Raw genomic sequence first — 10,957 nt, forward strand, 5'->3', positions numbered from 1 at the left:
AAAAAAAAAAAAAAAAAAAAAAAAGTGTATATTTAACTAAGTCTCTGAGTTGCTAATTAAAATACACCAGGATTTGTCCGGTGTCTCCATCTGGGTAGGGAGATTGTTGGCAAAGATAAATTTTTTCCTTTTGGGAATTCTGCAGATAAACTGTTATATTTACATAAGTACAGATATATAGATAAGGCTCTGATAGGGCTCCTTTAAAATTATCTAGTTTAAATTGTTGACTTTTCTGTGTCCTTAAGCAGAAAATATAAATCTTATTTTGCCATTTCTTGGCAGTAATTTTCACATGTAGGAACATATGGGCTATGCCGAGTTAAACTGAGCATGCAGATCTTCAGTTGCTCCAGAATGAAGGCTCTATCCCTGAGTTATCTATACCCTTCTCAATTGCTTTCTATTTCTACTACAGGCTAGAAAACAAACAAATATACTTAGTACTGTATAATAATAAAAAAATGAAAATAACAATTCAACTGTTATGGCAAAGGGCATGTAATGAACTCCTTTCTTCCTTCTAACTCTCATGTGGTTATAATCATAAAGTGCAACAATTTAAATTTGTTCTGAGTAAAACTCTAAGGGATGCTAAATAAAGCCCAAGAGCTCTATGTAAGTGCTCTATGACAGCACACAAGGCTTTCTTTTCCTTTTTCCTTGTTAAAACTTTTAGGCTCTTGGACAACTAAATAGTTACAATTACTAGGTAGGCTAAAATAATAGCAAAGAGACTGTATTCTTGCAAGGAGTGATGGCACATGCCTTTAATCCCAGTTCTGTGAGTTCAAGGCCAGCCTAGTCTACACATTGAGACCCTGTGTCAAAAAAAAAAAAAAAAGAAAAAATATATCCTTACAAGAAAATAGAAGGGAACTAGGTAGGAACAAGGAGATTACCAGGAATCAGAGGGGGACTAGAGCTCTGAAAGGGGTGTGTGTGTGTATGTGATTGAAATACATATGTACACATAGGAAAATGTCATCATGAAACCTATTACATAACAATATATGCTAATAAAAGGTTATAGTTTTACATAAAGAAAAGATCTATGCATAATTAGTCTTTCCAATAGCTTTACATTTATTTCCTATTAGACATACCAAACTGGTCTTTGTGCATATTTTAAAATCAGTAATTTTTAAAAAACCTGTATGATCAAATAAAATAAATTAGGTTTAAGAGGGAACAAATACAGGTCTTTATGGGAACATCTCTCTCATTTCTGGGTCATCAAAGACTCCTAACAGTTTGAAAATAAGAGTTTAAATGTCGCCTAGATGAGTTAATGCACTACATTCCAAGTTCAGCTGAACTCTGTGCTTTTCCATGATGGCATCAATAATAGCACTGAAGAAAAGATAATTTAGTCTGCTGCTTGTAAGGAAGAAGACCAACTCTTCTGGTAGAAATGTCAACTTCTTAGAAATGTCAAAGCTGGTGACAAAAAGAAACAAGCCCACCAAGGAAGGGGGGTTAAAACTAACACTGCTGACAGGGCTCTCGAGGAGACCCACCTTCCACCCTGAGGCCACAACTCGGGCTTACCACACTCTCTAGGTCATCTACATTCCTCCCTGGGGCCAAAATCACTCCCTTACTACACTCTCCCTACATTCTCCCTGGGGCTACAATCAAGCAAAACATTAATTCAAAGAATTTAATCAGCTTTATACTTTCTGACTCAAATTATAAACTGTAAAATATCTAAACAAAATAACCCCAAATACAGAGTGGTTAGATTATATATACTAATAATTATAACTTGTTATAATAGTGAAAAGGGTTGTAGGCTTCTTTTTTCCTCCCTGTAGCCCTGGCTCTCCTCCAATTCACAGATAAGCCACCTGCCTCTACCTCCAGAGTGCAGGGATTAAAGGTATGAGCAACCACAGCCCAGCTGCTTATTTTCACACGTGGACAAAATAAATAAATGGTTATACAGCCAGGCAAGGTGACACAAGCCCTTAATCCCACCACTCTGGGAGGTGAAGGCAGGCGGGTCAAGTTCAAGGGCAGCCTACCTACTCATAGTTCCAGGGACAAGGACTATGTAGAAAGACTCTGTCTCAATTACCAATAAACAGGCCTACTATGGTGGCTCATACCTTTAGTCCCAGCACTCAGGAGGCAGAGGCAAGCAGATCTGTGAGCTGATGGCAGCCTGATCTACATAGTCCCAGGACAGCCAGGGCTACGTAGAGATCTTGTCTCAAACAAACAAACAAGAATAAATGGTTATACAAATTTGTAACTATATGATGAAATATTATAAAACTATCAGGTTACTTAAGAAAAAGATGGGAAAATATTTAAGATGTATATTAAATAAAAACCGTGCATACTCTATTTTACCTGTTGGTAATTGAGATTTCTAAGTTGCATATTTTTAAGATGGTTAAGAACAGTGAAATGGCACATTTTCATCATAAATTTAGGTAAAATTATTCTTAACCCTTAAGGGATGGAAAATATTAAATAACTAAAAGATTAAGTACAATGAAAGATTGATATCTACAAGATGAGTCTGTAAAATACAAGTTTTAACTACTTTCCTTAATTAGATCAAACATGAAATAATAAAGGTAGCTCCACAGGCTTTACCAGTTTATCTGGAAAAATTTAGTAGTCATGCACAATACTCCAGTTACCTAAGTAAAAGAATCACCGTTGCCAGGCAGTGGTGGCACACACCTTTAATCCCAGCACTTGGGAGGCAGAGGCAGGTGGATTTCGGAGTTAGAGGTCAGCCTGGTCTACAGAGTGAGTTCCAGGACAGCCAGAGCTATACAGAGAAACCCTGTCTTGAAAAAACCAAAAAACAAAAAGACAAACAAAAAGAATAACTGTTATGGTAGGTTGCTTCAAATGCTTTGTCTTTCAGGTCTATCATTGGTAGTATCAGTTTGCTAAAGGCAAAGCAAAACATTAGAAATGAGGTGTTTGGGCCTTGTTTAAGATTCAGGGGTTCCAGTCTCCTCTTCTGCACTTGCCCCAACCCCAACCAGGCCCACATGCAATGCAGCAAAACACTCATACACATAGAACAAAAAATAATTCTATTAAAAACATATTCTGAATTTATAACATTTGAAACAACTTATGTTTTAAAAAGGATTATTTTACATATGTAAATTAAAACAAACAAACAAATGAAAGGTCCTGTAGAGCCTCCCTTTTTCTTTCTATCCATCAGTTGGCCAGCAAGCTTAAGCGCTTAATCTTAGCTTCTATCATCTCTTTCTTGCTTACTGGCCTCCATTCCAGCATTCCAGCCCTTCATCTTCTACAACACCTCCAATAAAGCTTTCAGATATAATCATAATGCATGTAGATATTGAGTAAAACTACACCTGATGGCTAGTATATAAAATTCAAACTTCGCAGCAAGACAGAGACCTCTCCAATGATGCGGGTGGCAACACTCTGCCAGGACGCTCCAAAACTTTGTCAAGATGCAGTTTAGGCATCCCCAAACACCTCAGCGCTCATTCTGAGTGCTGGCTTTACACGGCCACCCAGTCTCCAGACTTGATCAGGATTCTGCCCAGATGCACTGACCCTCAAACACATATATATACACATCTGTATATCATCCTCATCCTAAATAACCACAGGATAATATAACGGTCTCTCGCGAAACTATTAATTCCTCCTGACTTGTATCTTCCATCTGCCCTATCTCAAGTGTTTAATCACAGCACCTGATTTGCTAAAAGATAAAAAGAAAAAAAAAACTGAACTCGCTCCGCATATTTATCTTCATCCTGAACAGTCACCCTGTAATGTAACGGTCTCACGAACTACGAAGTCTGTGGTCCTCAATGGCTCATGTTCAGAACCTCAAGAGCACACCACAGAACCAGAGAAGCTCAAAGCTAAACATAAATACACCATTTCTGTCATTGCCCGCAAGGAAACAGGTCATCCGCGCCCAGAAAGGTGGCGCAGGCTTAGATAGGAAAGAAAAAAGGAGCGGCGAGGGGTGAACTCCACCAAAACAGCCGCGCTCAGTTCAACCCAGCGAAGCGACAGTGCCAGCAAACAGAGGTCGCGAGGAGGGGACAGGACCATTTGCTGAAGTTGTCAATCAACCGTCGGTCTGAAAGACCGAAAGTGCGGCCCCGAGAACCGCGTGAGGCTGCACCGAGCCCGTCCGACCCCCAGTCCAGACACTGACCCGACCGGACCCGTCCGGGCCCAGCCCGGCCCAGCCCCGCCCCACAGCCTCACTTTTCCACATCCGCAGACTTCATGATGTGGGTCTTAGACGCCGTCAGCTTCCAAGGCCCGAAGGAGAAGTCCTGGTGGCTGCTCTGAAAGCCGTGGATCATCATGCCAGAAGCGGAGCGGCAGGGCCACTGGGAGCTAGCGCCTGCGGCAGCGGTCACAGCACGGCTCTCCCTGCAGCGCGGCTCCTGGGCGCGTCCGTTACCATCTCGGCCCCGCCCCCTGCCGCCGCGCCGTAGGCCCGCCCTTCCACCGTCTCTTCCGCCCCTCCTGGTTTTACTTCCGGGGCCAGTCACTGGCTCGGGGTGACTCCCGTCTTACGTGAAGACGCTGAGGGGCGGGGCTTAAGCGTCTGGGTGTCGGTACGGCGCGCGCTGCCCTGAAGTCTTCCGGTGACGTCACCACCAGGGTGCGCGTGGGAGTTCGTCTCTCTGGATCCAGATCCTGATGCTGCTCTCTGCCTGACCTCCTCACAGACCGCTCCAAGTGCCATCGCCTCTTGTGTTTATGAGTCGTGGTGAAGAGGACATGCCCAACGTCGCTCGTGTTTAGGAGGCCCAGCACCAACCGTAGCCTTTGAGCCAATGAGCCAATATTAGCTCCACCTTGCATCTCAGTGGAAGAGCAGCATTTCCTTACGGTGCAAGCCGCCGAGGCCCTGTGTTCAGTCCTTTTTTTTCTTTCTTTCTTTTGTTTTTCCTTCGAGACAGGATTTCTCTGTGTAGCCCTGGCTGTCCTGGAACTCACACCGTAGACCAGGCTGGCCTCGAACTCAGAAATCGGCCTGCTCTGTCTCCCACTCAGAAATCGGCCTGCTCTGTCTCCCAAGTGCTGGGTGGAATTAAAGGCCTGTGCCACCACTGCCCGGCTCTGTGTTCAGTTCTTAGTACCGCGAAAGGAACGACAAATTATCCTTATGATATTTTAAGACTTTTCTACCTTCACACCGGTGTAGTGGAAACAAGGCTGAAAGCCTGGTGCTCCATCCATGCTTGCCGTGCAACCATTGTGTGTCTTTGGGCAAAACACAACTAATTCTTTTCGGCTTCAGCTGCCTCGAAATGAGATGGTTTAATGTTAGAGCATCTCAATTCCAGCACCCCCCTCTTATTTCCACCCGTCATTCACTCAGTGTTTGTGTCGTCGACTCTGGAACCGCTAAACAGCATTGTTCCACGATGGTCTGACTCAGTTCCTGCCTTGACTTTCTGAAGGTGTTAAGCCAAATATAAACCTTTTCCTCTTCAGGTATTTTCTGTTTGTGTGTCTGTCCCAGGAACCCATCATCAATTTCGCCTGCCCAAGGTGTCTGGATTAAATCGTTCCGTTTGGCATCCTGTTCTTGGTTCCTATATAGTTACTCTCTTTACATTGTCTATAGAAAGTAGGGCATCTCAGCGTCCCCGTGGAATAAAGACGTTCATCCCGAATAGTAGAGGATTCTCTACCATCACTGACCTACAGAGGATGGCCCCTGAAGCACTTCCCATGAAGGCTGGGGCCCTTTCACTAATGTTACATTGTAAACCTCACATTATCTACATCTGCTAGAAGACCTAATAACAAGGTGGATAAGCAAATTACACGTAATGAAATCCATCCCCATTTCTTTCTGAAAGAGTTCCATACAGCCAGCCTAGGCTAGCCTCCAGTTCACTAGTGTAGTTAAGGAGGATCTTGAATTCCTGATCCTTCTGCTTTTTCTCAAGTGCTGGGAGTGTGTGTGTGTGTGTGTGTGTGTATCACTAAGCCCTCTCCATTCCAACATTCAAGTCTTCCTTTATTTTTTTCTGCATTAAGCCAAGAAAATAGAATAGTGTAGAATCTCTGTGATTTTCAGAAACAGCCTAGTCTACATAGCAAATTCCAGGATTATGTATTCACTGTTTCTTTTCTTTCTTTTTTTTCTCTTTCTTTCTTTCTTTCTTTCTTTCTTTCTTTCTTTCTTTCTTTCTTTCTTGTTTGTTTGTTTGTTTGTTTTTTCGAGATCTCCATATAGTCCTGGCTGGCCTGGAACTCACTCTGTAGACCAGGCTGGCCTCAAACTGAGAAATCCTCCTGCCTCTGTCTCCCAAGTGCTGGGATTAGAGGCGTGCGCCACCACTGCCCGGCCACTGTTTCAATAATAAGCAAATGTGTCTCTAGTTCTTTCAGCATAGGTCATGGCTGAGGCTGAGTTTAGTGTCAATGGTTCTACCTAACAGCAGCAACAACAGGTCTACTGTTCAAACTATCACACTGAATGGAGACTCTCTCCTAACTACAACATATCAATTCATGTTCAATTGACTCGAAAATTGCATTCCTACAAAATTGTATTTTATTTCCAAACTTGTTTTCTGGAAATGTGGGAAATTGGCAAAATAATGTGATTCTTTTGCAGTTAACAAGTTATCTACTTATATTTGGGAATAAACATGGTTCAGCATTTACAAGCAATGGGAAGTGCTACCCAGATGTGCTGACAAATCTTAATTGTCAGCTTGACTGGGATTGAGATGCCTAAAAGATAAGTAAAACACACTTCTGGGTATTTGTGTGTGTGCACATATGTGTGTCTTTCCAGAGGCAATTTATTATGGAAAAAAAAAGAATCCCCCCACCCCCCGAACAAGGACAGCACCACTCAATGAGATGTTGGTCTATATGGAATTTGAAAATGTAAGAGAAAGAAGTCCAGTAACAGTTATTTCATCTCTCTGCTTTCTTTCTGCCTTGAAGCAAATCACTTCTGCACTAGATCCATAAGGAATCCAGCTTGTGAATCTGAAACTGTGATCCAAGTGAACTCTTTCCTCTTTTAAATTGTTTTTCTTGGGTATATGTCACAGAGATGGAAAAATCCAAGTAACACTGATCTGAGGAAAACTAGCATGATATCCTCTTGCAGACTGGATACCCAAGTGAAGGCATCCCAAAGTCTCGAGACTGATGTGTCAGAACCAACTGTCTAAGACAAACAAGGGTGGAAGACTCAGGACCAGGGTATTTGGTCTTCCCAAATCTTCCTACTCCAAGTCTAAATTTTTCTTACTTTGTCTAATAAATTGCATAATCTGTATAAGAGCTCATAATACAGTAAAATCAAGCTACACAAAATCAGAAATCTCTCAGATACAATGACATCTAATTTTATACTATGAGATATTTATAGATAGTAATAGAAACTCCATAGTTTTACTGCTAATAACACAGTAGGCCAAGGATATTCTCTTAGTTGCGTAATGGTGCCCATGACTCTTTTTCTTTTCTTTTTCTTTTTTATTAAGATTTATTTATTATTATACATAAGTATACTGCAGCTGTCTTCAGACACACCAGAAGAGGGCATCAGATCTCATTACAGATGGTTGTGAGCCACCATGTGGTTGCTGGGATTTGAACTCAGGATCTTCAAAAGAGCAGTCAGTGCTCTCACCTGGTGAGCCATCTCGCCAGCCCAACTCTTTTTCTTAAAAAGTGCTTGGAATAGGCTATTCCACTCTGTTGTCAGCTCCTAATGACCATGCGATGCTCTCACCCTGATCACCCATCTCATTTTTTTATTTTCTCATGTCTTTAAAAATCTACTTTATTGTTGGTTGTGGTAGCACACATCTTTAATCCCAGTCTTCGGGAGGCAGATCTCTGTGAGTTTGAGGCCAGCCTGGTCTACAGAGCAAGTTCCAGGACAGAACAGGCAAGGCTACAGAGAGAACACTGTCTCAAAAATCAACAACAAGAGAAACAAACAAACAGAGAAAGAAAAAGAAAGAAAGAAACCATGCTCTGTGTCCCTTGTTTGTATTATCTGTCAACCCTGATTTTTCTCTTTTAAACTCTCAAAAGGAATCGTTACAGCAACACAGGTACAAGAAGTAGTTGCTGGAGGGACCAGTAGAGCCCAGGAAACAACTAATCGGAGAAGTAGTTCCATGGGAACTGTGGGGACTGACCAGAGACCTAGAAGGTTCTACAGGAATCACATGTCTAAGGAGGCCACACTGCTCCTCAGTGCAATGATAATGAGCACATTATGCTTTCTTTCTAAGATGGTGTCTTGATGGAATTACTTATTGCGAGAAACCATAGCCAGCAAGCTTTAGTGAAGGAGTTTATATTCAAGAATTTGGAATTATTCTTGGCATGTCTGGAAATGGGGAATAACCAGGCCTCTGGAAGAAAAGACCCCTGGGCTAGAAAAAAACTAAAGTTCTGGTTAGTTTTCTACAGTCTTTCTTACACCCCCTGTGGCTGGCTCTCTGTCTATCTCTTTCTCTCTGTCTCTCTCTGTTTCTCTCTCCCTGTCTCTATCTCTTGGTCTTCAGTCAGCTCACTCTGCTTCTCTTCACACACAGCTCCCAGAGCTCCCTAGTACAGTCTTGCCAGCCAGCTCCTGGAATACATTTCCAATTCTTAGCATGGAGAAGCTGGTCATCTGAACTTGAGTCAGGTGTCCAGCAAGACCTAATCAACAGGGACCGGATTGGCCTTGTTGGTACAAGCCCATGGGTTGGGGGCATAATAGTTTTCAGAAATGGGCACTTGCCCCTGTCTCCATTATCTACAACTTTGGGCATCTGTGCTAATTAAGCAAAGAAGGAAAGAATTTTACTTTTGTGCTGCTAGTCTAGTCAAGCCCAGGAGGATGGCAGAGTATAGATTAAGAAACAGAAAACTGAAAAATAAGTTATGAAGCTTAACCTCTTCCCACTTTTCAGGCGTGTGTGTGTGTGTGTGTGTGTACCCCAAAACAGATCTAATACAGAAGCAGAACTCCATTTAATGATTCAAAAAACGAGTAAGACAACATTTCAGTGTCTCTAGCTAGGTGCATTAGAGATGTAAACCAAAGCCAAAGTTAAAACTGTTGTATGTAGGGCCACGAAATAATCAAAGCCAGAGAATTTCTCCATGAGAGCCAGAGAGCTTCTAGATCTCCTAGATCTACAGTCATGACCCAGAGCACACTTGTTTGGCTCATGAAACACTACCACAGAGGAGCTATTACTCCCAGCCAGGTGTGGTGGTACACACCTTTCATCTCAGCAAGTGGGAGGCAGAGTCAGCCAGATCTCTGACTTCAAGGCCAGTGTGGTCTTCAGTCTACATAGTGAGTTCTAGGCCAGTCAGAGCTACACAGTAAGACCTCAGCTTAAACATATAAAATGATGTATTACTCTCAATTCAGCCATTACTCTGTTTCTTTTCTTCACGAGCATCTGGGTGAGTTCTGACATTTCTCACCCATCTAGAGAGCCACGAAGTGGCAGGAGGCAGGGACCTGATGCACCTCTTAGAGCTGTCTTGCCTCTTACAGCTCTGGCTGTGATTGGTTCTCCCTTGATGGCTTACTGTGGACGTCAATCACCTTTGCGGTCAACAGCATTACTTATGTTGATATTTGGTATTACTTTTTTATTTTGTTTGTTTATTTATTTATGGTTTTTCGAGAGAGGGTTTCTCTGTGTGGCCCTGGCTGTCCTGGAACTCATTCTGTAGACCAGGCTGGCCTTGAACTCAGAGATTTGCCTGCCTCTGCTTCCTGAGTGCTGGGATTAAAGGTGCGTGCCACCACCGCCTGGCTGTACTTTTTTTTTTTTTTTTTTTTTTTTTTTTGGCATTAAATTTGAAAGTTAAACATTGTGATTCTTGTTTGCATATTTATAATATGTGTGCACATGAAGAGGGATTTAAGTGTGTGGCCTGTAACAGTAGCAAGTTTGTTGATGGAGCTTAGGTAAATAGCCCATTTTAGAGTCATTTATATAGCGAACCAGCTGCACTGCATCACTCTGGCCGTAATTAATGTCAGGGAATGAGGCAACTATAAACATTTTATAGAGAATAGCCTTATTTTAGTATAAATGGCATTTATTTGGGCTCTTAGGAAAATATAAACACTCAAAAGACTGATTCCAAATGTTATTTTTAAAGCTGTGAGAAAATCCCTGGCCTTATTCCCTTGTAAAAATACATGTATTTTCAAATACCTTATATAGAAATGGCCTCTGGGGATAGACTTTTGTACGTGTATTTAATCCAGGTCATCAAAATGCTAAGCTATAAAACTTGAGTAGATGAACAAAATATTGTCAAGGAAACATTTATATGCTGATGTCTGAAGATAACATTGAAGCATGTGAACCTGGGATTAAGGTAACAGGAGAACAGGTTCAAACCACACCAAACCAAACAGAACAATCCTAGGAATTCATGCTGGTTCTGTCTAGATGTTACACAATCAAAATGTGTTTCTTCCTTTCTTCCTTCCTTCTTTTCTTTTCTTTTTTTTGGGGGGGGGTGGTGAGAGTGGGGGTATTATAGGAACCGGGACAGTTTATAAACAAAGAGCCTGAAGGGACAGACATTCTGAAAACATAAACTTAAGCTTAAAATTTGGAGACAAACGAGTGGAGACAGGAATGAGCCAAGAACAGAAGAGTGCAGAAAGCTAGGACTGAAATCTAAGTGAGTACCCACGGTGGCCTTGGGCCTCTCCCCTGATGAAGAGTCAGGAGGCCAAGCCTGCTGGGATGAATGTGAGCCTGGAGGTAGAATCCCATCCCATTGCCGTCCATGACGGATGTGAAAAGCAACAGAAGAGGAGAGAAAAGTAAACTAAGAAAGAAAGGAGTGGGCAGTGGTGGTGCAAGCCTTTAATCCCAGCACTTGGAAGGCATAGGCAGGTGAATTTCTGAGTTCGAGGCCAGCCTGGTCTACAGAGTGAGTTCCAGGACAGCCA

At 42.3% G+C, this 10,957-nt stretch overlaps 1 protein-coding gene across 2 annotated transcripts in view; it reads right to left on the reverse strand.

The window, feature by feature from the left end:
* The window catches only part of Tiprl (TOR signaling pathway regulator), a 24,926-nt gene extending 20,409 nt beyond the window's left edge, over window positions 1–4,517 (reverse strand). The window contains exon 1 of one of the 2 annotated variants that reach the window (XM_031387852.1): window positions 4,237–4,517. In XM_031387852.1, the coding sequence (XP_031243712.1) occupies window positions 4,237–4,340 (104 nt within the window). In that variant the 5' untranslated portion in view covers window positions 4,341–4,517. The remainder of the gene's footprint in view (window positions 1–4,236) is intronic. The other variant, XM_031387843.1, reaches the window with a different exon arrangement.
* Between the last annotated feature and the right edge of the window lie 6,440 nt (window positions 4,518–10,957).

Source organism: Mastomys coucha, unplaced genomic scaffold (assembly GCF_008632895.1).
Source record: "Mastomys coucha isolate ucsf_1 unplaced genomic scaffold, UCSF_Mcou_1 pScaffold1, whole genome shotgun sequence".
NCBI classification, from domain to species: Eukaryota; Metazoa; Chordata; class Mammalia; order Rodentia; family Muridae; genus Mastomys; species Mastomys coucha.